The sequence below is a fragment of the Carcharodon carcharias genome, chromosome 14 (assembly GCF_017639515.1).
Source record: "Carcharodon carcharias isolate sCarCar2 chromosome 14, sCarCar2.pri, whole genome shotgun sequence".
Lineage (NCBI taxonomy): Eukaryota > Metazoa > Chordata > Chondrichthyes > Lamniformes > Lamnidae > Carcharodon > Carcharodon carcharias.
The window spans coordinates 128,347,831-128,373,444 of NC_054480.1; the positions used below are offsets into that span (position 1 = coordinate 128,347,831).

The window sequence follows — 25,614 nt, forward strand, 5'->3', positions numbered from 1 at the left end:
TCTCGGTGGCGCTGCACCTGTGCTGCCTGCTCCTGGCTCTGATGCAAGGCTACCTGGCCGCTGAGGTCTGCGGGGGAGAAGCGGACAGGTAAAAAAAAAATGGACAGAGACAGTGATGTGTTGGGAGGGGAAGGGGAAGGGGGGTGGGGGTCGCTGGCTTTAATGATTATTGACCAAGTGCAAGTGGCTTTTCACGGGTGCAGCGACGGTTCTGTGGCAAACCGTTCGGAATCAGGATAGTTCCCCAGGAGGAAGCCACTCAGCCCATCAGAGCTGTGCTAGCTCTTTTGAAAGGGCTACCCAGTTAGCGCCCAACGGGTTGCGTTGCTGTGGCGCCTTGAATGCAGTCAAACATCCCAGGTTGTTTCACAGGAGGGTCATCAGCAAGATTTGACCCCCCCGCCCCCCAACAAGCCACATAAGGCAGCTGACCAGAAGCTCGGTCAGAGCGATGAGCTTTTCGAAGTGTATGAAAGGATGAGAGAGAGAGAGAGAGAGGGGGCGGGGTAGGGAGGCAGAGAAGTGTACGGAGGGAATGCCAAAGCTTAAGGCTTCAGCTTGGCTCCAATGGCAGAGTGATTAAGAGGCCAGATTTGAAGAGGACAAAGATCCCGGAGATTCGTAAGGGCTGGAGACTACAGAGTTAGGGTCTGCAGGGATTTGAAAGCAAGGATTTGAATTTTAAAAAACGAGGTGTTGTTTGACTGGGAGCCAGTGTAGGTGAGCAAGCAGGTCATGGTCTGTACAGGACACGGGCAGCAGAGTGTTTCAGTTAATGGAGGATAGAATGTAGGAAACCGGTGGGGAGGTGGTGTTGCAGTAGTCAAGTCAAAAGGTAACAAAAGCAGAGATGAGGGTTTCAGCAGCCGATGAGCTGAAGCAGGGGCGGAGTTGGGCAATGTTCAGGAGGTGAAAATAGGTGGTCTTAATGATGGCACAGAAGCTCATCTCAGGGTTAAATATTACCAAGGTCGCAATACAAGTGCAAAATTGTCCCTGTCCTGGTTTTAAGGTGTTATGCACAGGGTTACCATAGTTATGCTACTAGTATTTTTAGTTGTTCGCAGCATGGGGACATCACTGGCTAGGCCAGCATTTGTTGCCCATCCTTAATTGCCCTTGAGAACTTAGTGGTTTGCTAGGCCATTTCAGGGGGCATTTAAGAGTCAACCACATTGATGTGGGTCTGGAGTCACATGTAGGCCAGACCAGGTAAGCACGCCAGATTTCCTTCCCTATAGGACATTAGTGAACCAGATGGGTTTTTAACAACAATCCACAATGGTTTCAAGGTTTAATTCCAGTAACGCAAAGGCCTAGACTGATAATCCAGGGGATGTGAATTTAAACCTTTTTGTTATTCATTCATGGGATGTGGGCTTCACTGGCTGGGCCAGCATTTATTGCCCATCCCTAGTTGCCCTTGAGAAGGTGATGGTGAGCAGCTTTCTTGAACAGCTTCAGTCCATGCAGTGTACGTACACCCACAGGGCTGTCAGGGAGGGAGTTCCAGGATCTTGGCCCAGCAACAGTGAAAGAACGGTGATATATTTCCAAGTCAGGATGGCAAGTGACTTGGAGGGGAACTTCCAGGTGGTGGTGTTCCCATCTATCTGCTGCCCTTGTCCTTCTAGATGGTAGTGGTCGTGGGCTTAGAAGGTTCTGTCAAAGGAGCCTAGGTAAGTTCCTGCAATGCATCTTGTAGATGGTACACACCTGCTGTTACTGTGCATCGATGGTGGAGGGAGTGAATGTTTGTGGATGTGGTGCCAGTCAAGTGGGCTACTTTGTCCTAGACGGTGTCAAGCTTCTTGAGTGTTGTGGGAGCTGCAGTCATCCAGGCAAGTGGGAAGTATTCCATCACATTCCTGATTTGTGTCTGTGTCGATGGTGGGCAGGCTTTGGGGAGTCAGGAGGTGAGTTACTCGTTGCAGGATTTCAAGCCATTATATTTATATGGCTAGTCCAGTTCTGTTTCTGGTCAATGGCACCCACCAGGATGTTGATAGTGGGGGATTCCGTGATGGTAATGCCATTGAATGAAAAGGGGTGATGGTTAGATTCTCCCTTGTTGGAGATGGTCATTGCCTGGAACAAATGTTACTTGCCACTTGTCAGCCCAAGCCTGGATATTGTCCAGGTCTTGCTGCATTTGGACATGGACTGCTTCAGTATCTGAGGAGTCGCGAATGGTGCTGAACATTGTGCAGTTAGCAAACATCCCCGTTTCTGATCTTGTGATGGAAGGAAGGTCATTGAAGCAGCTGAAGATGGTTGGGCCGAGGACACTACCGTGAGGAACTCCTGCAGTGATGTCCTGGAGCTGAGATGGCTGACCTCCAACATCCATAACCATCTTTCTTGGTGCTAGGTGTGACTCCAGCCAGCAAAGAGTTTTCCCCCTGATTCCCATTGACCCCATTTTTGCTATGGCAGTGGCAGTGTGAGAATTTGGAGGCAATTTAAAAATGAATCGCTAGACCATGAACCTGTTGCACTGGTGAACAGGTTCAGTATGAACTTCAGGGAAGAAAACTAGCTCTCCTTACCAAGTCTGCCGTGTGACTCCAGTCCCACACCACTCTGGTTGACTAGAAATGGGTGGTTGGTTAAAATCTGGCCCATATGCCACAATGTTGGTCTGAGTTCCTGGCAATAATGAATTAAACCTGGGAATGTTCCATTCACTGATTCTGACAAATTCAGGAGCCAATGGCCCTGGCAGTAAACCCACTGCTAAGGCCGATTTGGGTCATAATGTTTATAGGACACAGCTTCAGTGAGGTCACCGCCATGGAATGTCATGAGCTTGAGGCCAACTAGAATCACTGAATTGTTACAACACAGAAGGAGGTCATTTGGCCCATCTTATCCATGCCAACTCTCTGCAAGACCAACTCAGCTGATCCCACTATCCCTTTCTCTTTAGGGTGCTTAACTAATTCACTAGCCTAGTCAATATTAGGATAAATTGAAGTCCCTGGAGCATAACTCCTATTCCATCCATAGCTGATTGGTACCAAACTATGTGAAGTCACCCCTAGGAGGCTGAGGTGAGCTTGGCACCATGTGGAGTATAACTCCAGTGTGGACTATGTAACATGGAGCAAGTCACAGTCCAAGTTGGGTGGTATTCTCTGGGGATCTACGCTCTGCAGCTACAGTGCTGGACAGTTGGAATAATGCAGTAATTCAGCGCAACGAGGCCAGCTTGAATTCTGAGAGACAATGGGCTGGATGTCCAAGTCTGCCCAGCTGGTATTGTGTTGCCCAGCTGTTACAGAAGCTGCTCGATTTTCATTTAGATCAATTTCTTGTTCAGTTCTGTCCTAACAGAGTTCATAGTCACTTCAGCATTTTTTAAAGGGCTTTAAGGAATAATGCAGGAAGCATGACCCCCAATTTTTGCACAGCAAGCTTCCATAAACGACAATATGATAATAACCAGATAACCTTTTTTTTAAGTGATGTTGGCTGAGGGGGAAATATTGGCCAGTTCACCAGGGAGAGCTCTACCACTCTTCTTTGAAATAGTTGAACATGGGATCTTTTATGTCCATCTTTGACAGCAGACAGGGTCTAGCTTTGATGTCTCAACTGACAGATGGCACTCCTTGACAGTGCAGCATTGCCTCTACTGAAGTGTGGTGCCTCAATTATCAGCTTGTTGATGTCTCTCTTGACCGCAGTGGAAAGCGCATCTATCAACTGAGGCAGCAGGGAAAGAAGTAAAGTTGTTAAAGAATGAAAAGCTTTGTGGCTTTGACCAAGACCTGATTCTATAATCAGTCACAACGTGGGGGGAAAGCATTCAATTGCGTGAGCAGTGAGTCTAATGAACCACAGTCTTTGTGTGAGCCTTTTTGCAATAGAAAGACCACCCCAACCCCCCTCCAGGACAGGCCCCTTTCGCAGGGAGCCAGGTTGGCCCAGATCAGAGTGAACGTGCCACCTTAAACCTGCCTGTTCTGCAGCCAGCACCGGTTTGAATTAACTCTTTTTAAATGGAATATCAATACGTGCGAATTTGCTTCCATCCATCGCTGCTTTCCCACAGACTTTGTTTGACGAGAATTCATTTCGAATAGCAGTTTTACCGGGGGTTGTTTTGGTTCCAGTTTAGAAGGGACGGAAGAAGGGGAAGGTATTGAGTGAAAGGACTCGTCAGGTCACAGTGTAAAGCGACGCTGTAAGAATACTTGGTAAGCTTCTCGTCCTGAGTATTTCTATAAACAATGTCCTGCAGCATCAACATACACTTACATAATGCCTTCAACATAGTAAAATGTCCCAATGCACTTTAGGGCTGTGTTATCGGACAAAATTTGACAATGAAGCCATTATAAAGAAGGCTCTCCTTTATACCGTGCTTTTCACAACCACTGATGTCTCAAAGCACTTTACAGCCAATGAAGTATTTTTAAAATGTATTCACTACTGTAATGCAGGAAACGCGGGAGCCAATTTGCACACAAAGCTCCCACAAACAGTAATATAATAATGACCAGATAATCTAATTTTGTGATGTTGATTGAGGGGTGAATATTTGCCAGCACACCGGGGAGAACTCCTGTGCTGCTCTTTGCAATAGAGCCATGGGATCTTCTGCATCCGCCTGAGTAGGCAGATCGGGCCTCGGTTTAAAATCTCATCTGAAAGACAGCACCGCCAACTGTGGAGCACTCCCTCAGTACTGCACTGGAGTGTCATCCTTAATTTTTGTGTTCAAGCCCCGGAGTGGGATTTGAACCTGGAACCTTGTGATTCAGAGGTAAGAGTATATTACTATCTGAGTCATGGTTAGCACATAAGCAAATATTAGGATGGGCGGTCAAAGTTAAATTTTAAGGAATAACTTAAAGGAGCAGGGTGAGATAGAGAGGTTTGAGAAGGAACCTAAGTGCTGCACTGTCAGAGGTACGGTGAGACATGAAACCATCTGCCCAGTCAGGTGGATGTATTAAAATCCAATAGCACTATTCCAAAGAAGAGCAAGGGAGTTCTCCCCGAAGTCCTGGTAAACATTTATCCCTCAACAAACATCACATAAACAGATTATCTGATCATTATCCCATTGCATTTACAGCTTGGCTGTCTTGTTTCCAAAATTACAAGCGGTTACACTTTAAAAAGTACTTAATTGGCTGTTAAGCATCTTGGGGATGTCAATGAGATTGTGAAAGGTATGACGTAAATGCAGTAACCCTGGGGAGAGATTTCTCCCCGCTGTGCGGGCTGGGCAGTATCCCTGGGGAGAGTTTTCTCCCCGCCATGCAGACTGGGCGGGAGTGGACGCACAGCCAATCGCCACCCGCAATCAGCTGCACGCCGCCAATTTACGCGGGTGGGCCAATTAAGGCCCCGCCCAGTGTGATGCGCACCCAGAAGCGCTCAGCGTTCCCTGTGAGGGTGGGGGAGGGAGAGTCGGGGCCGAAAGAGCGCAGAAATCCCCTTGAGGCAGCTCCCGTGCCCCAGGGAGATTAATCTGATTGTGAAAACTTGAAATAAAGAATTGAAAAAAATTACTCAGACATGTCCCTTCCTGTGACAGTGCCACATGAGCTGGGACAATTTTTATTAAACTTATAAACCCTTCATGAAACCTCATCTCGCCTGTGGATGAGGTTCCATGAAAAATGTGAAAGCCGCCTGGGCTCTTCGCCTGCCCCCTCCACCCTCCCACCACCGCACCCCCCCCCCAACCTTAAGGTTGGACGGACATCCCTGACAAGTGCCTCAAGTAGTTGATTAATGGCCTTAACAGGCCTTTGACAGTTTGGCAGGGGTGCAGATGACTCTGGTGTGCGCCCGCTGAACTGAAGATCGGAATGAGGCACGGTGACATCGGAACGCATACCCGACATCAGCGCGTGTCTCTTGACGCGTCGGCCTGCGAGGGCGAACGGAAGATTCAGGCTCCTGACTCAGGCAGAGTCGGACTTCTTTCATTGTTGTGGGTGGCAGCGTGTCCTACTCTGCTCTCAGCATGGATGCCTGCTTCAACAAAACGGGATAAGGAATTTTGTTAATGTTCCCTGCGTTTTTGATCCCAGAAGTACGTGGACGATGCGAGGCCCACAGGCCTGGAGGGAGGGATATAAGTTACACCGTATATGTGGGGAGGCTGTGAACTGCACTTTCCTTAGAAAGCACACGCAGAATCAACTTGCACCCAACATGCTGAAACGTCCCAAGGCACTTCACAAGAACATTATCTGACAAATCTGGCACCAACCAAGCCACATAAGATAATGAGGAGGACAGGTAGAGTAGGCCTTAAGAAATATCTTAAATGCAGGAGAAAGGTAGGGAGGCAGAGGTTTAAGGAGGACATTTAAGGTGGGTGAGCATAGGGTTCCAATCTGGTTGGGGTCCCTCTGCTGGTCAGTTGGGTGATAAGCCTTGTGTCTTTTGGGACACTACTGCCCCCTGGTGGATGGTCAGATCTTGCTGTACCTCTTGGTGGCTTTTCAACTAAGTGGGGCATTACCCTCACTCTTTCTGGGCCAATTTGGGAACTTTTCTGGTCCACATTTAAATTTGCCATAAAACTACCGGCCGGGCCAATCAATGGCCTCCTGGCTGTGGCCTTTGGCTTTGGAGGGGGTGCTTTCCTAACTTGTTCCATGTCCCCTGGAACACCACTATCCTCAAATGGTGGTGCAGTTCCACTTGAGGCATCACACTCCCTATATGCTCATCGGTTTGAGTACTCCCTTTGTCCCTATTTAATGTCGGAAATGTTTCTGTTGGTCATACTTCAGGCAAGTCCTTACCGTTTTCCTTCCTGGGGCTTAATAACCTGTCTTCCTTTAGACTCTTCAGCTATGTGGGACATCTCCCTCACCATTTATTTCCCGGCTTTGGCACTTCTCCGGTCCCTATTTAATTCTGGGATACTCTGTGGACTTTCCTGGACCTCTTTTGACTTTACTGGCCTGGTTTCGAACAGCTTTCGCTCAAGGTTCATGGCTATTTCACCTTTTGGGGCCTCTTCTCTTTCACTGGCTAACATCTTGCTGCCAAATCATTTCCAAGAAGGAAATCGCTTCCCACTACTGGTAGTTCAGGGACAATTCCTACTATAATAGATCCTGAAACAAGGTCACAGTCTAGGTGGACCTTATGGAGGGGCGCAAGCACAGATCCTCCTCCCACTCCACGGGTCACGGCTTTGGCCTTCAGAAAGGACCGGGATGGGGGGGGGGGAATAGGTTTAAGTTAAAGTTTCCCTCCAACATTAAGGACTGAGCAGCCCATGTGTCCCAGAGCAGTTCAATGGACTTGCTTACATGTTGGGAGGGGTGGGGGCACACTGTTCCTGACAGGACAAAACTCCTGAAGCTGTCTGGGAGTTTGTCTGGCTCAGACACACATGTTGCCATGCCCACCAAAGGGTAAGTTTCTGTAGCGAGAGCCTCTGCCTGCTCTGCTGCACTAACCATTGGGGCGTCTTTCAGGGACCTACTCCTATGGTGCCCTATTAGACCAATAGGCCTTTCGTGCATTCTCCAGTACTCAGGTTTGGAATGGTCTATTTGATTGCGATGAGAACACACCGGTCTCTGGAGGTTCTCCTTTCAGGCTGAGATGGGTTTCTAGAACCCTCTTTTGTGTTTCCTTTTCTGGGTGGGGGGGGCCTGTTCTATCTAGATCACCCTGCTTGTCTTTCCAGTGCTCGTGGGAAGAGTTTGGAAAGAGCCTGCCCGAGTTTCCAGGCCTAAGGGTGAGATCATAGATGTCTGGTATGACAGCTGAGTCCCAGGCTGTGAGGATTCTCTGTTCCTCCAAGTGTATTCACAGGTTGGAGGGTAAACAATTTTTAAACTCCTCCAACAATACCAACTCACACAGCCCCTCATAGGTACGTGGGATTCTTAATAGGTTTTATCTATCGGTCAAATGCGATTTGCTTCAGCCATTCAAATTCAGCGTAGGTTTGGGTGGGTTTCTTACGAGCGTTCCGGAATTGCTGGCGACATGCCTTCAGGGCTAACTCATAGGCACTTAGGATAGCAGCATCGGTCGGCTCATAATTCAGGCACACGTCAGGAGTCTGCATGGAGTCGGCTCTCCCTGACAGCTGCCCTTGAATTAAAAATATCCAGATACCCGATGGCCATTTTAGCTGTCCTGCTATTTTCTCAAAAGTGGCAAAAAATTATGTCACAACATTCTCTTCGAATTTGGAAACAAACCTAGCAAACTTGAGGGCCTCAGAGAGTGGTTCAGGGTTAGAGAGATAGGGGGTGCTACCAGGCAGAGGGAGATTCTCCCTTGCAGCTTCCAGTTGTCTAGGGTCTCTATCACTTTGAGCTGCTAGCTCCATTTCCAATTTCCCAGCTCAAGATTAGCTAGGCGAGGTGTTTCAGAGTCACGGTTGAGCTCTAGATCTAGCTGCTCTACTGGTAACATGAGATCCAAACGCCCTACCATTAGCTGGATCAGTTCACTTCTTTTCATTTTATTGGGCAATTTTAACTATACCACACCACCCCCCCCCCGCCAGCTAAAACTTTCAATTGTTCTGTGCTAATGGCTGGCAAAGCTGCGCCAGTCAAATCCCCTGTTTGATCCACATCTGGGCATCAAAAGCTGCCATTTTCTTAAGCGTTAAGGGAAAAGAAATTTGCTGTGGTGTTTTTTAAAATTTGCTCCAGCCAACGAGCTTTCCCCTTTTTGGCTTCCAGTTGACTCTTTTGTATCAGATTTGGCTCGTCTCTTAACTTGGACTCTGGTCAAATTCAAATGGGATCCCAGACTTGAATTCCCAATTTCTGTTATGGACAGGAGGGGGTTTAATTTATACAGCCCTGATTCCTCCTCTCACCACCCGTCCGTAAACAGAGATGTGTTTTGTTTTGTTTTTCTGACTTCCCCCTGTATAAACAAGTGGCGTTTTTCCCAATCCCTCAGTTTCAGGTGTCATCCAATTTTTAGTAATAACCCCACAGCAAACTCGAGATAGGTATACTCAGAGGGTTAGTTTATTTGCACACACTAAAAATGATGCGGGGGTGGGTGTCGCTACTTAGCCCCCCCAGAATAAAAGCAGCAAGATAGAGTAAGAAAGGGTTACTTGGCAAAGACCACAGTGCAAAGAATTATTGTTTCACATGAATTCAGAGTCTAGAATCAAAAGTCCAATTATGTATTTTTTCAGAGGTTGGCAGGTTGAAGACTGATGCTAAATAATTCAATTTTCCAGTAGAGATGACTTCCACAGTGGAATAGGCACACAGAGATTAATTAGTCTTGTAGACGCTGGTACAGAGGTTGCAGTAGAAACAGTGGGAGGGGGGCAGGGGTGGTGGGCAGGTATTCAAATCTGGAAAGAGCCCTTTTTCTAAGTTGCTACGTGCTAGATGGAAAATGGCAGACTGATTGGCAGTGCAGCAAGGCAGTGTGATTGGTTCTTTCAGCTGGCGGGGGGAGGGCGGGGGGGGGGGGGGTGTTGTCACATGATTCCCACCCGTCCACTTTGGCATTGACAAGGGATGTATATTCCTTTGTCCGGATTCTTGAGATCGTTAATGTACCAACCTTTAAGAATTTCAAAGGAAGTTGCAGGGTCCTTTATCCTAGCAGACTGGTAGTCTCTGTTGGCCAGGCCTGATTTAGGAAATGCTGATGACCTTTGTATAATTCACTTTAAATTTGATCTCTTCAGAGATAGTGAGGTGTCAGCTTCGCAGATATTGCCAGAAAGTTCCTTTTGGTCAGGATTACAGGCTGACATAGCTTCAGTCTTTTTAAAGTCTTTGTCCAGTTTTTTTTTAAATTTCAGAGTAGCTACATTGATATATATATATATATATATATATATATATACACATTTCATAAAAACATCGTGTGGCATCTTAGCTCCATGACACACATGTGGCCAGAATCGGGGGAAGAGAAGATATCTCAGAGAGTTGTGGGGTTTGAAGGGATTACAGAGCTAAAGAGGGGACGAGGCCCTAGAGGGATTTGAAAACGAGGATTAAAATTTTAAAAACCAGTTCAGGAACCTTGTTTGATCGCCCACACTATTATAACTGTTGCTTTTGTAAAATGATAAGTTATAGAAAATTAATCTCAGTGAGGTAGCCAGGATTCTCACCCCGGGTCCATTTCTGCTTTCTCTCCTGTTCCAGAACTGGTTGGATTCTTCTGAATAGTCGATCTTCCCGCCGTGTGGCCCTCAGTGCGTTCTGTCTGGGTGTCATCGTATATCTGGCTGGTAAGTTGTGAAACAGCAGGGATAACATCTTCCAAACCCTCCTGTAGGCAACACCTGAAACGTCAGTTTAGATCTCTTTTAGATGAGACACTAAACCAAGGTGCTCTCAATTGGACATAAAAGATCCCGTGGCATTATTTTGAAGATGAGCAGAGGCGTTCTCCCTGGTGTCCCTAGCCAATATTTATCCCTCGATTAGCATCACTAAGACAGATTATCTGGTCATTATCCCGCTGTTGTTTGTGAGAGCTTGCAGTGCGCAAATTGGCTCCTGCATTTCCTACTGTACAATGGTGACTACACTTCAAAAAGTCTTTCATTGCCTGTAATGCGCTTTGGGATGTGCTACGGTCACAAAATGTAATCTTTCTTCTTGAGAGGATAGCGCTCTCATTTTGGAGTCAGTAAGTCAGTCCCGCTCCTGAAATTTCAGCACTAATCCAGGTGGCACTCCGCAGTGCAGTACTAAAGGAGCACTGCACTCTCTGAGATGCTGCCGTTTGGATGGGATGTTAAACTGATCCTCCATCTCCCTGTGTGGATGGACGTAATAGATCCCGTGGCACTATTTTTGAAGAACAGAGCACTTTCATGGTCTCCTGGACAATACTCATCCCTCATTTGCCACCATCAAAACCACATATGAACTGTTCATTGATATCGTGTGGTACCTTACCATGTGCACATTTCCTGTCACGTTTCCAATACAGCGGTGGCTACAGTTCAGAAGTAAACCATTAGCTGTTCAACACGTTGGCACATCCAAAAATATGGCATAAACGCAAGCTCTTTCCTTTTCCCTACATTCAACCACGTCAATTGTTCCGATACCTCAACCAACTGGCCATTTGTCATGTATTAGCCTGGACTTTTGAGGGCTGTGACTGTGGAATGGCGGGGCACGGCAGGGTGGGGTGGGGGAAATGTGGCAGGGTGGGGAAGAGGATCAGGTCAACCTCAGTCCTGTGCTTAACTGGCATGCACACTTGCATGAGTTGTTGGTTAGTGATCAGGAACAGGATTCACAGTGTCAGCCAGACCTGGAGAACAAAGGTGGGTTTGCCCAGTAAACTAGCAGAGGACCTTTGACCTTCTTCACCCTATGCCCAAATCCAGTGACCCCCACCCCTTTCCTAGTTCCTTACCAAGGCTAATCTGAAGGCAACCACCGGGAAATGCACAGGAGCAACCTTAGGGTGCTGAGCCCAACGATAGCACTTCTACTCAGGCTGTCAATCACACCTGGGCCCTTCACACTTGGGCCTCCCATTATTGTTGGCCTCAGCACTTAGCAATGAAATCAGAACCTTAACAGGCGTAGGAAACAGACTGTGAGAACAGACCCACAGTCTGTCACTCTGTGACACACCTTGATAAAATCATTATACTGAAAGACTTGAAACAGGCTGGGACTCTTTCCTCTGGAAGGTAGCAGGACAGGTAGATAAGATGGTTAAGAAGGCATGTGGGATACTTGTCTTTATTAGCCGAGGCACAGAATACAAAAGCAGGGAGGTTATGCTGGAACTGTATAAAATGCTGTTTAGGCCATAACTGGAGTATTGAGTGCAGTTCTGGGCACCACGTTATAGAAGGATGTGATTGCACTGGAGAGGGTGCAGAGGAGATTTACCAGGATGCTGCCTGGGCTGGAGGGTCTGAGCTATGAGGAAAGATTGGATAGGCTGGGGTTGTTTTCGTTGGAGCAATGAAGGTTGGGAGGGGATCTGATAGAGGTGTATAAGATTATAGGGTGGATAGGAAGGCACTTTTTCCATTAGTAGAGGATTCAATAAGCAGAGGCATAGATTTAAGCTAAGAGGTAGACGGCTAAGAGGTGAGTTGAGGAGAAATGTTTTCACCCAGAGGGTGGTGGGAATCTAGAACTTGCTGCCTGAAAGGGTGGTTGAGTCAGAAACTCTCGTTACATTTAAGAATTATTTAGATATTCACTTGCATTGCCATAGCCCCCAGGGCTATGGGCCAAGCGCTGGAAAGTGGGATTAGTGTAGTCAGATCCTTGTTGACTGGCACAGACACGATGGGCCGAATTGTCTCCTTCTGTGCTGTAAACGTCTAGGAGTCTAAAAGAAAAGGCTGAGGGGTAACCTAATAGGGTAGATGTAGAGAAGATGTTTCCGCTTGACAGGAAACCCAGAACTAGGAGGTCATAAATACAAGAGAGTCACCAATAAATCCAACCAGAAGTTCAGTGGAACCTTCTGTACCCAGAGGATGTAGTACCAACATGGATAGTTGAGATGAATAGGACAGATACATTTAAGGGAAAGCCAGATAAACACATGAGGGTGAAAGGGATAGTTTAGGGTGATAGTGGTGAGACTGGGAGAAGACTTGAGGAGCATAAACATTAGCAGAGGCCTGTTGCACTGAACAGCCTGTTTCTGTAAAATCCGATGTAATTCAGTGTGCTGAACTTCAAAATTAGAGATGGATGATGACGAGAGAGACCTGGTGACAAATTCTCTAGTGTGTGGGATGGGGTCACCTGTACTAAAGATAGAAAAGCATCTTGTTATCAAGGCAGTCTGTTCTCTCCATCCATTTATTTAGTACAATACTCACGCACAAGGTTTTATGGTTAATGCAAACCCACAGAAGTAGTGTCAAGTATTCTCCCGAGGTCAGCCCCTTTTCTCAGCAGTCTCTGTATCCCAAGATCGGCAGTGAGGACTTTCAAACAAAGGAACCATAAAGTCTTGTACAGAAAACAAACCTGTATCTTTAGGACACCATGGAAAGGGTGTAGATGGCTAGGAAGGTAATGGAAGCCAATTTCCTTTGTACATAAACTCAAACACGGAGCAGACAAGTGAGTTCCCTGCCCTCTTATACAATAGTGCAAGTTTTCTGGGGGATGCAGGGGCAGACTACTGGGATAGGTACAATTCATCTGCACGTGACTTAACTTCTCTGAAATAGCTGCTTCCGTGCTGTTGTAAAATTCTGATGGGAAGAAGTTGAAGCCGTTTCCTTGTAAAAGCTGAGCTCAGCAAAGTAAAGAGGTTTCTTTCTATGCTTGTGAAAACACACATACAAAGACACGCACGGGTAAAACACACCAGTGCCAATAACTGTCCATCTCCTTCAGAACCTTATCCCATCTGATCCCTTTTCTTCGCGCTGTCCGGAACGAGCCTTGCGACCATTGTTCACTGAATACACCATCCAACACTGCGGAGAAATCAAACCGTACGTCAGCCCCATTAGTGTTAGACTCGATGGGTAAATGTCTTGCTGGGTAGATACTGACCCATAAAGATGAGATGTCCCTAGGTGAGATCTCTGATCTCGCCCAGGACACCAGTTTGAACACTACAATTAGCCTCAATACCTGCGTGCTGAGGAGGAGGGGTCAACTGGGGGGAGGGTAGGAGTGGGACATGGTTCCTACTCCTAGATCTGTTATGATCTAGAATCCAGAAAAAAGTAGCAATGATAACTTTCAGAAGCAAATTTGATAAATACTTGAAAAGGAAAATAACTTGTGGCTCTGTGGAAACAGAGGGCAAACAGGATCTCAGTTTAACGTCTCAGCCAAAAGTCAGCACCTCTGACAGTGCAGCAATCCCTCGCTGGGGTGCATCAGCTTTAACCTTCATGGACTCAAGTCTGTGGAGTGTTGAACCCACAACCTTCTGAGTCAGAGTGCTGAGGAGTCACAGCTGATACCTCTAAGTGACCAACACTTTGAAATGGCATTCTGTGATGATTGGATGTGGTGTTGTATAATAGTCTGAGGGAATGTCTGAGGGAAAACAGCAATTCTGAAGAGGTCTGAAACAAAAACTGATCTTCCCACCTTGGGCAGAGACAAGAAAACAATAGTTAAGTCCGAAAGTGATCCCTTCGGTCAACGACATCTGAAAGGAGCGAAGTTTGAGATCCACAGAGGCCTAATCAGTAGCTAATATCTGGGAATGTTCTTGAAACCAAAAATATAGTTAAGCTTCCTGAGGCAAAAAAAGGGTTTTCCGGCCTCAGACTAGTTCCTCTTTATCTGGAATGCAGACGTGGGAACAGGAGGAGGCTATTCAGCCCCTCGAGCCTGTTCTGCTATTCAATTAGCTCATGGCTGATCTGTTGCTAAACTCCATCTACCTGCCTTATTATTGTAATCATTAATATCTTTACCTAACAAAAATAGTTCAACCTCAATTTTAAACTTTCAATTGGTTCCCAGCGTCTACAGCTTTTTGGCAGAGAGAGTTCCAGATTTTCAGAAGCCTGTGTGTGAATTGCTTCCAGATATTATCCCTGAATGTCCTGGCTCTAATCATAAGGTTATGTCCCCTTGTTCCAGACTCTTCCCACCAGAGGAAACAGTTTATCTCTATCTGCCTTATCAACTCCTTTAATCATCTTAAGCACCTCAATTAGATTACCCCATAATCTACCATACTCAAGAAAATACAAGACTAGTCTATGCAACCTATCTGCATAATTTAACCATTTTCATCCCAGTTACCTTCTGATGAATCTGAAGTGCAAACCCTCCGAGTACATCCATCAGGAAGTTTAATGCCCAAAATTAAATGTAGCGCACATGTACCTCTATGCCACTCAGTGTAGAGAGCTTTACTCTTAGATGGCTGGTATGGAAAAAAGAAAAATGTCTCTTTGGAACAGAGGCTGGGGCAGTGTAAAGGGAGCTTTACTCTGTATCTAACCCCGTGCTGTACCTGTCCTGGGAGTGTTTGATGGGGACAGTGTAGAGGGAGCTTTACTCTGTATCTAACCCCGTGCTGTACCTGTCCTGGGAGTGTTTGATGGGGACAGTGTAGAGGGAGCTTTACTCTGTATCTAATCTAGTGCTGTACCTGCCCTGAGGAGTGTTTGATGGGGACAGTGTAGAGGGAGCTTTACTCTGTATCTAACCACGTGCTGTACCTGCCCTGGGGAGTGTTTGATGGGGGCAGTGTAGAGGGAGATTTACTCTGTATCTAACCCCGTGCTGTACGTGCCCTGGGAGTGTTTGATGGGGACAGTGCAGAGGGAGCTTTACTCTGTATCTAACCCCGTGCTGTACCTGCCCTGGGGAGTGTTTGATGGGGACAGTGTAGAGGGAACTTTACTCTGTATTTAACCCCGTGCTGTACCTGCCCTGGGAACAATGTAGGGGGTGTTATTTTCACGGTGTATCTGATGCCGACATTTGGTAGACACAAAAAAAAATGAATTGAAAGAAACAGCTTCTTGCATTTTCCCAGTTGTGGTACTGATGCTTGGAGATTTTTTATCATGCATTATTATCAGCTCTGTGGGATTTTACAGCGATCCCTGTACTTTTCTTCCAGCTCTCTCCATTTACGTGCTGTTGGAGTTCGAAAACGAGAGCGCAATGGCAAGCGCCAGTGTCCTCGCTGGTGGGGTACTGGTGCTCTTCATCATTGTCATCCATGCCCTGGTGAAGGCTTGGTGTGCGGGCAGGGCCAGACTCCCAGAGCGTGGCACCACACTGTTTGAGAACAACCCCACCCCGAGAGGCGGCTGGCAGGAGCCGGAGCGTTCGGATCACAGGGAGGAAGAGGAGGAAGAGTCGCACTTGCCGGCTTTCCGCAGAGAGACCGCCTACGAACGCTACCGGGAGCAGAAGGCCTTTTACGTGGCCACTTCGGCGAGCCGTGCCGGCCTTGCAGGGCGTGATGGGTACGGGCGTTCACAGGCGCTGTCGGCAGAACGTAGCAGGCCGTGTGCCGGGCCGTGGGATGGGGTGACGCATGAAATGAGGCGGGTCCTGGCACGCAAGGGAACCGTCTGCAGGAAGGACTCAACGCTGGTCTGAGCCCGGTGTCGTCAGCAGTGACCAGACTGGTGCAGCCGCTGCCAATATTGGCAGAGATTCCACAGGCGCATGCGTGACCCCGTTAGTGAAGACTTTTCGTACCACCCTCCCTCGTCCTCCCCCAATGCCGTCCCTGCCTCACCCTTCTGCTCGGAGAAAGATTTTGGACTGTGAGTTGCAGGGTCAGCACGGCATAGGCAATGGGGCAACAACAGGTAAATCGACAGGACCAACCTTCTGAATGAACCAAGAAAGGAACACAGAGCAATGGAGAAGCAAGCTGGTAAAGTTAAAGTCAAAATCAGATAGCAAAAAAGAAAGGGGAAGAAAGACTGGATTAAGAAAAGATTGAAAAATATAGACAAATGAAAAGCAAGAAAAATATTCAATTTTAAAAATCTCTAACAATTTACTACCTACAGGAATGAGATTCCAGTTTCAATTATTCCCTTTCAGGGCCGAAGAAGTTGAGCAGGAACGTAAATTTCCTCATTAAAAGTTACTTACGCTGTTATGTCGCAGTCCTAACTTTCTGCAGAGAGTTTATTTAACGCACAAAATGCAGCAATTTCACTAAACTCACGGGAAAATTGAGGGTGAGCTGCTATTTACACATCACTGATGGCAGAGCGGTGCAAACTGACCAGCAACTCATGGCGATCAGCAATTCACAGGGTATATCTTCCTCGCCTCAAGTTGCTGGGACAATTTCCACTTTGGTAAATGCGAGCCTCATGAAACTCGCCATTATTTTGGCAGCAAAGTCTGTTCCAATTTCTTCAGAAGTGGGAGTCTCACCTTCATTAGGAGTGAAAGCCACCACTGAGCACCAAGTGCAGGTGAAGAAATTTACCACATTTGATTACTGGCTGGGGCAATCTTTTTTTAAACTTAAAACAAGGGCAAAAAGTTGAATTAATTGAATGAGAACAAGAATGTCTTAGTGCTGCTACTTTTTAACCTAAGAAAACAGACTCCTTTTGCAGATATATATTTTTGACTAGACCATAAGACATAGGAGCAGAAATTAGGCCATTCGGCCCAACGAGTCTGCTCCGCCATTCAATCATGGATGATAACTTTCTCAACCCCAATATCCCACCTTCTCCCCATAACCTTTGATCCCCTTACCAATCAAGAACCTATCTATCTCAGTCTTAAATACACTCAATGACCTGGCCTCCACAGCCTTCTGTGGCAATGAATTCCATAGATTCACCACTCTCTGGCTAAAGAAGTTTCTCCTCATCTCTGTTCTAAAAGGTCTTCCCTTTACTCTGAGGCTGTGCCCTCGGGTCCTAGTCTCTCCTACTAATGGAAACATCTTCCCCATGTCCATTCTATCCAGGCCTTTCAGTATTCTGTAAGTTTCAATCAGATCCCCCCTCATCCTTCTAAACTCCATCGTGTATAGACCCAGAGTCCTCAAACATTCCTCATTTGTTAAGCCTTTCATTCCTGGGATCGTTCTCGTGAACCTCCTCTGGACCCTCTCCAGGGCCAGAACATCCTTCCTGAGATACGGGGCCCAAAACTGCTCACAATATTCTAAATATGGTCTGACCAGAGCCTTATAAAGCCTCAGCAGCACATCCCTGCTTTTATATTCTAGTCCTCTCGAAATAAATGCCAACATTGCATTTGCCTTCCTAACTATCGACTCAACCTGCAAGTTAACCTTAAGAGAATCCTGGACTAGGACTCCCAAGTCCCTATTCCCTTTGCCATGTTGCAGTCATTAATGTAAAGGTGCCAGCTTCCCTCCACAACCCTCTATGTTCAAATCTTGGGAGATGTCAACAGGCTGCTCAACTCTGGAGGGAGTCACACCTGAACCTGAGCCCTTTTCCTGCCGCCAGTGGAACCTTTGACTGATTTTCCATCTTCACCCTGGGGGAGATGAGGCTGATCCCATGGGAGCTTCCTCATCAATATCCCTGGACGAGATGAACTAACTTAGCACAAACTTGGTTTGAAACTTGGGATGTCTCTGTGCCTGCTGTCTTAACGTCAGTCAGCATTCCACCTCAGTACACCTTTGCACACCCTGCACAGCTTTATGTCATGTCAAGTGGTGGCTTGTAATAAGTTTGGGTTTATTTCAAGCTGGGTTTGCTTAGAATTCCAATTTCCTCTGCCCCCTTAGAGCTTGGGACTCGGACTGCTGGGGAACATATGCATTTAATGGCTATTTGGCCTTGGAAGGCATCGCATCTGAGCTCCATACTTTTCTTCCAGTTTCCACACATACATAGAGACATGTATATTTTCCAGGAGCAATCACTAAATAGTGATTAAGAGCAGAATCCCAAGCTGACGCAGCCCCCTCGCCACAACTCCGCAACACACACAGAGCGTCACACACTTTCCCGTGCTGGGTTAGTTATGCTAGGTCAGGGTGGTGAACTGAACCCCTGAGATGCTGAGGCCAATTAAAGTGAGTCACCCTGCCCATCATCTCAGCTAACTGTAAACAGACTGGGGGTTGGGGGGGGGGGGTCAGAGTGAGAGGCAGCCCCTCCAGCCATACAGAGGATGGAAGGAAAAGAACTAATTTTTCACAAAGTTTTATGTGAGGGTATTTATGTTTTCAAACAATGCAGATTCAAGTTGGGTGGTTTGGGAAGGGGATTTACATTTTTGTACTCAGCTTCAGACGGACAAATTCTCACCCCCCTCACAGTTTATTACAGTGAACAATTCTCTGATTCTGTTACTTAGACAGCGGAGGTGACAATTGGTACAATGATGGTTTCACCTGTCGCAGGAAGGGTAACAATCCCAATAGGTTAAAGCATAAAATGCGCTTAATCGCCAACATACGGAAACATTCCTGTTTCCCGGAGTGACGCCAACTGATACATAAGGCAGATCTTTGGGAAGTACTGCTCGACTGATCGCTCGGAATGCCATTAAATGCAGAATCGTGCCGAGTCAGTTATGCTAGGTCAGGGCGGTGAATTGGATGTTACAGGCTTGTAACTTGGCACTCCCAGAACAGACAAAGGGGAAGGATTAGGCCCGGCTGCGAAGCCCTCTATGGTTGAACAGCCCACCAATATTCGCCAAAGCTGAAAGCTGGTTCATAGACACTTGGGTGGTCTATCTTACCTTATGGGGCATCACAACCCTGCTTAATCCTCTCTTGGCATCACAATCCTGCTCAATCCTCTCCTTCCCTCAACAATAGATGCACACACCTTCCAGTAAGGGGTGGGGTTTGCAGATCACACCAACAGCATTTGGCATTAGCCCCGAGTCTAAACGTACTGATCTAACTGATAACCTCCTCTTCCCTAAGCCTATCCATTGATGCAGGGCTGTGAAACTTCCTTGTCAATCTAACTCAGTACTGTGGCAGGTGGTGGGCTAACGAGCTGAGATGCTGTGAATCCAAAGGAAGGGATTAATTCCCAAACAACACACAAGAGGGCACTTGGGTCAATGAATTCCCAACCTTGCTTATCTGGTCAAGTGAAAATCGGGTGCTTTGGAGGTGAAGTGGGTGGTGGGAGGTATGGGAAGGTTTAATGACAAACAAAAGGTCGCCTGTAGCTCACCTGGCTTTTTGAAGATGAGAATGATGCTCACACGACTCATTCTCTTCAAACCAAGCTCAGGACATTCTTTACATCACTTCCTGCGATGGACAAAAAAAAAACAAAATAGCTTGGTAACTGTTGTCCAATCAGAAAAGAAAACACCATGCATGCGCATAGGTTAAATTTCTTCCCTGTCGGAAATGCCCTTATATTGATGTTTTCCCAACACAGAAAGTAGCTACAGACATCAAAATGAGAGAGACTGACCACTTGACCAGTCAGCAAGTCTTGGGCAGTGATGGGTTGGATCTGTTGGGCACTGATCCAGTTAGACCAGGAACCTTCAGCTTCTCAACTGTAACAGAGCTTTTCAAAAAGCTTGATGTCTGTTTAGTGCTTGAATCACCAAACTGTAACCACTTGCCATTGACTCATTACGGCACAGAAGGAGGGCATTCAGTCCATCGAGTTCATGCCAGCTTCCTGTAGAGCAATCCAGTCAGTCCCACCCCTTGCTCTATCCTCACAGCCCTGCAAGTCTATTCCCCTCAAGTGCCTATCCAATTTCCTTTTGAAGTCATGGATCAACTCCACTGCCATCGTCCTGAGGTGCTCCTCACTCCCCCCTCATTTACCAGTGGCTCATCATTGCTCAGTCTCCTTCAAATCTGTTAGAGCGATATAGGATGATTGGTATGTGTCACCTTCACCTCTGAGAATCTCGGGCTGCTTCAAGGGTCCCAGCGACTAGCTGGAGGGCCGTTCAGATTAGCTCCCCCTGCTATCTGATGCCTCCCTCAGTCACAACACTTCCTTGTATTCCTCGTTTTATTGCCCACTGCTATTGGAAGATGAACTTCCTCCTCCAAGTTCAAACTGCTGCATCCCACACAGTGCTCCCCCAGGGGCTGCCAATCCTCTAGGATTACCCTGGAATCTCCAGGAATTAAACATTTAATCTCCACGGCTCTGCTGTGAACAGCTACAGAATAATCACGGGGCATTTAAAAAGAAAAATTGTGAATTCCCCCCACCCCCCGCATTTTCTTTGAACGTTTATCAGTTATAAAAATAATCGGAAGATGGGTTAAAAAGGATTTGTGGTAATTGAAAACTTATACACTTTCCAGTTGGCCATGGGAAGGCAGGAGCCATAGGATGGAAATATTGGGCGACCAATGTCAGCAGTGTGAGGCAGGAGAAGGCAGGTCATAACATGAAATCTCTAGGAAGTGTAGCACAGTGGTTAAGTTATTGGACTAGTAATCCAGAGGCCTAGACTAATGATCAGACGCATGAGTTCAAATCCCACCACAGCAACCGAGAAATTAAATAAATCTGGAATAAAAAGCTAGTTTCAGTAATGGTAACTATAAAACTACCAGGATGTTGTAAAAAAAAATAAAAATCCCATCTGGTTCATTAATGCCTTTCAGAGAAGGAAATCTGCCATCCTTGCCCGGCTTGGCCTATAAGAGGCTCCAGATCCAGAGCAATGTAATTGACTTTTAAAAGCCCTATGCAATGGCCTACTCTGTTGTCAGGAAATGATTCACCACAACCTTCTCAAGGTCAGTTAGAGATGGGCAATAACATTCACATCCATGAAATTCAATCAGAGTTGGTAACCCTAAGCTCACCTCAAATTCCAATGGACAATCATTGCTCTCAACACATTCTGTCTCAAGACCTCAAAATTCAGACTCTCTTTCCTTCTTCAGTCTTCCCTTCCTCCTTTTGAGGAATGGTTGAGCAGGTTGGGCCTATACCCATTAGCTTAGAAGAATGAGAGGTGATCTTATTGAAGCATATAAGCTGCTGAGGGGGCTTGACAGGGTAGGTGCTGAGAAGGTGTTTCCCTTCGTGGGGAAATCTCGAACTGGTCTAACTGGGCAGCAGAGTTTCAAAATAGGAGGGTCTACCATTTAAGGTGGAGATGAGGAGGAATTTCTTCTCTCAGAAGGTCATTAGTCTTTAGAATTCTCTTCACCAGCACCGAATATATTCAAGGTTGGGTTAGACAGATTTTTGATTGACAAGGGAGTCAAGGGTTACGGGGGCCTGGCAAGAGAGTGGAGTTAAGGCCACAATCAGAGCAGTCACAATCACAATCATGACCTTATCGAATGGCAGGGCAGGCTCAATGGGCTGAATGGCCTACTCCTGCTCCTAATTCTTATGATCTTCTGTTCTTCTTCCTACTGTGGCCTTTCGAAACCCGAGCTTGGTCTCACTACTTCTCGATTGGCCTCATCTTCTCCTCAACTCCTGTTGACCTTTCCTGTACTGCTTGACCGATTGCTTCACAAATTAACATAATACAAATGGTGCCGGGCTTGTTTGCTCATGTTGTCGAAATGCCTCGACAATCCCGTTAGGTGGTCAGCTGGGCTGCTCTGATCTTGCTTCTGTACCCACACACCTAACCTACTGACCAGAGGAGCGTGGGGGTCGTTGAACAGCCTGTGGGGAGAGGAAATTTGAAAGAAAAATATAACTCTTGGCACTTTAGCAGACCTTCCAACCTTGAGGTAAATTTCATTAGAGTGGTAACAGAACCAAATGCCAAAAGTTGAGGTATAACCAAATTGACTAAGGATTCAAATATTGCTTTCGGTCCAGAGAAGCTTCAGACTGCCACTTTATGGTCGATACAAAATATAAGCAAAGCAATAACCAAACATATAACAATGAAAGCATTTTAGGAGATTGCTCAAAAAAAAAATGTGACGAGTTGGAAGGTCCACGTTGGTCAAGTATTCAAGATTCAACTGTGCTTGAGGCTGCATAGGCCCCAAGCCTGGCATTAGATTTTGGTTTTGCCCCAGATTTCAGCAATACTAACCTGGAAAGGGAGGGGTGCACGCTTGGCTCTGCACTCAGGAAGAAGAGAAGGAGGGAGGTTCAGGAACTGCCTGTGTAACAATGGAACTGTAACAGACACTCACATCACTAAAGCTGCATGCAGCGATGGGTAAAAAGAAAATAAAATGCAAATGCAACATAAACACTGGAGTACTGAGAGTGCATTTTAATATTGTGCAATTTAAATCATGTCACAAGCAGGGCACAAACTTGACCCTGCCACCTATCACAATCTAGTCAGCCTTTCAGATTCCGGCAAATCTATCATCTCACAAATACTGAGGGTTGAGATAGATAGATGGATTTCTTTCAGAAAATAACATTTTATGACACAGTGGAATAATTTGAGACATGAGGTGTGATGAGTGTACCACACTTGGTAAGAAAAAGCTGATGGCACCAATGGTTTTCTAGGCTCTCCACCACCAAGGGATCTCCCTGCCTCATGTCATGACAGACATATGAATAGGAGCAAGAATAGGTCATACAGCCCCATGAGCCATTCAATAAAATCATGAACTCCACTTTCCTGCTCTATCCCCATCTCCCTTGATTCCCTTTATGTCTGAAAACCTATTTATCGATCACAGTATTGAATAATACTCAGTGACCAAGCATCCATGGATCTCCAGGGTAGAAAATTCCAAAGATTCACAACCCTCTGAGTGAAGAGATTTCTCCTTAAATCAGTCCAAAATGGCCAACCCCTTATCTTGAGACTATGACCTCCCAGTTCCAGGCTTTCGAGCCAGAAGGAAAACAGCCTCTATCCTGTCAAGCCCTCTAAGAATTTTATGCTTTTCAATAAAATCACCTTTTATTCTTCTAACCTTCATAAAATGTATTCTCATTCTTCTCAATCTTTGGGTCTGTTGTAGACTGATTAAAAAGGGACTAATTGCCATGATTAGGCAGTGACTCCCATTATCACCAGCCAGAATTTCTGCACCATCACCCTTCAGTGATCCTCTGTTGTAAAGTGCAGATGGACATAGCGGGAAGACAGGAGGGCTCTCCGGTGCAATGCCTCCTACAGTTGAATAACTTCCTGACACACTCAAGGCTCGCTTATAGAGAATGGCTACTTCTGGTGAGGTATAAGTGAACAGGGGCAGTTTCCATGGAGCAGGACCCCAGCAAAATAGGGCCTGTTTGGAAGAAGTTGGGTGACGCTTTTGGAGTAGGAGCAGGGTAAAGCCTTCATTTCTTCAAATCTGTAATTAAAGAGTTTCTGAGACCTCCAAGGTCGACGGACCATCAACGTCACACAGGCTGCAGACAGCAGTCCCATAGTCTTACATCACTGAAAAATGCCTTTCACTGAGCAAAAGGCTTGCCTTGCCTGGGGAGCATGAAGGTGCAGATGGTTTGACACAATCGAACAGTCTCTGCATAGAGAAGGGCTTATCAAGGTTTCCCACCCACACCCTCCATCCCAGCTAAATAACTTGATGCAGGACTGCATCATGATGCTGATGGAGGCACAGGACATAGAAAGAGGCATAAAGGGGAAGAGAGACAATATAAAAATAATGTCACTTGATGCCATAATAGACACTCAGTACTCACAGAACTTAAAACAACTACCAAGAAAATAATTCAAACCAAACATCAAACTATATAATCCCCCAGGAGGTTTCATTAAATCAGCACTTCATCACCATCACATTTGTTGTCTATTTCTCTCTATCTCATTAAAAATCTAGTGCAGATGTCACGCTTCCTGTTAAGAACTCATTTTCAATTGTTGAAAGGCGTGACCAAAAATAAGTGATGTGTACCATTGCAAATTGCTATGTCAACATTTCCTATTCAATTTTTCTATGTCATCTGTCACACTGTAGGCTCTGGCCACTAAGTGGTATCGTGACATGATATGTTTTCCCCTACCCACTGAAGTTGTCAGGTCATTCTAGGCAAGTCAGCCAGCTTTGGCTTAAGCAAATTCTAACTTCACCTCAATACGCAAAGGCTGCATGGCTACCCAGGCCTGAGGTGCTGCTTGTAATGATTCCCCCTGACACACACCCAAGCTGACAGCGGAATGATTAAAACTGGGAGACTGGAAACTAGAGGCATACCAAGCAGAACCCATGACCCTCACAGTACCTGCGGCTCTGCAGAGAGCTCATCTGGTCCTTGATGCTGATGGCTCGTCGGAGCAGCCCCTCAATGTTCTTGAAGTATGCCCCACTGTTGGACATACTTTTAACAGCACTATACAGGGAGTGGGGGAGAAAAAAATATAAAGAGGCAGAGTTAATCCCTTCAGGGTAGACACCAGCAATGGCTTAGTCAGTAGCACCTTGGTTTGGAACCAAAAGGGTTGTGGGTTCAAGTCCCCATTCCAGAGACTGGAGCGCACAATCCAGGCTGATACTCCCCATACCGACAGGGTGCTACACTGCTGGAGATCTTGTGGATGTGACATTAAAGCAAGATTCCATCTGCATCTCTCAAGTGGTAGAAGATCCCAAAGCACAATTTGAAGAAGAGAAGAGGATGTTTCTCTGGTATTTTGCAAAATAATTATCCATCAACCAACATCTATAAAAGGTGCACACAGAGTCACCTTGCTGAGCACAAATCAGCAGCTCCGACTCCTACATCACAACAGTGATGACACTTCAGAGAAGTATTTCATTGGTTGTAAAGTGGTTTGGCACGTGCTGAGGTTGTGAAAGGCACTGCAGAAATGCAAGTTTATTTTTCTTTTTTCTAAAATGGTTGTATTTCCCCGGTTGAAGAAATTTTGCTTCAGTGAAATAGTCAGGCTCTGACCTTTCACTTGATACTGGAGTCAATGCCAGGCCTGAGAGCTGGGAGGAAAGTCTACTCTTGTCTATGTGCCACAAGAATGCTGCAATGTTAAATGAGTTTGGGTTTCAACTGAGGTCCTAGTGGACATGGACAGCCAGCGTAAAACTGGCACCAACTGTCAATGTCACTCAGAGGGAGACCATGGGCCAGGAGAGCTGGTGTGGCAAATGGAAAAATGCCAAAATGGTGTAATTCGGAGACATGGTGTTGACAGCCTGTGCTGTACCTGTCCTGGGAGTGTTTGATGGGACAGTGTAGAGGGAGCTTTACTCTGTATCTAACCCCGTGCTGTACCTGTCCTGGGGGTGTTTGATGGGGACAGTGTAGAGGGAGCTTTACTCTGTATCTAACCCTGT

General features: G+C 46.3%; 2 protein-coding genes across 15 annotated transcripts in view; one reads left to right on the forward strand and one right to left on the reverse strand.

Annotated features, from left to right (window-relative positions):
* Positions 1-16,509, forward strand: tmem221 (transmembrane protein 221). Its single transcript, XM_041204844.1, has 2 exons — positions 1-88; positions 15,544-16,509. The coding sequence occupies exon 2, from the start codon at positions 15,588-15,590 to the stop codon at positions 16,029-16,031; it is 444 nt and encodes a 147-aa protein (XP_041060778.1). The 5' UTR covers positions 1-88; positions 15,544-15,587; the 3' UTR covers positions 16,032-16,509.
* borcs8 (BLOC-1 related complex subunit 8) overlaps positions 5,829-25,614 on the reverse strand; it is a 24,051-nt gene continuing 4,265 nt past the window's right edge. For 2 of the 14 annotated variants that reach the window (XM_041204836.1, XM_041204835.1), the window contains exons 4-6: positions 24,548-24,655; positions 22,419-22,446; positions 12,778-13,420 (exon numbers count right to left, since the gene is read on the reverse strand). In XM_041204836.1, coding sequence (XP_041060770.1) covers positions 13,334-13,420; positions 22,419-22,446; positions 24,548-24,655 — 223 coding nt within the window. In that variant the 3' untranslated portion in view covers positions 12,778-13,333. Of the gene's footprint in view, positions 5,995-12,777; positions 13,421-19,591; positions 19,672-21,213; positions 22,037-22,418; positions 22,532-24,547; positions 24,656-25,614 lie in introns of those variants that run through there. The other 12 variants (XM_041204842.1, XM_041204840.1, XR_005945156.1 and 9 more) reach the window with 11 other exon arrangements.

Bases quoted from the DNA above. Each gene is read 5' to 3' on its own strand.
- tmem221 (XM_041204844.1), top strand. From the start codon at position 15,588: ATGGCAAGCGCCAGTGTCCTCGCTGGTGGGGTACTGGTGCTCTTCATC.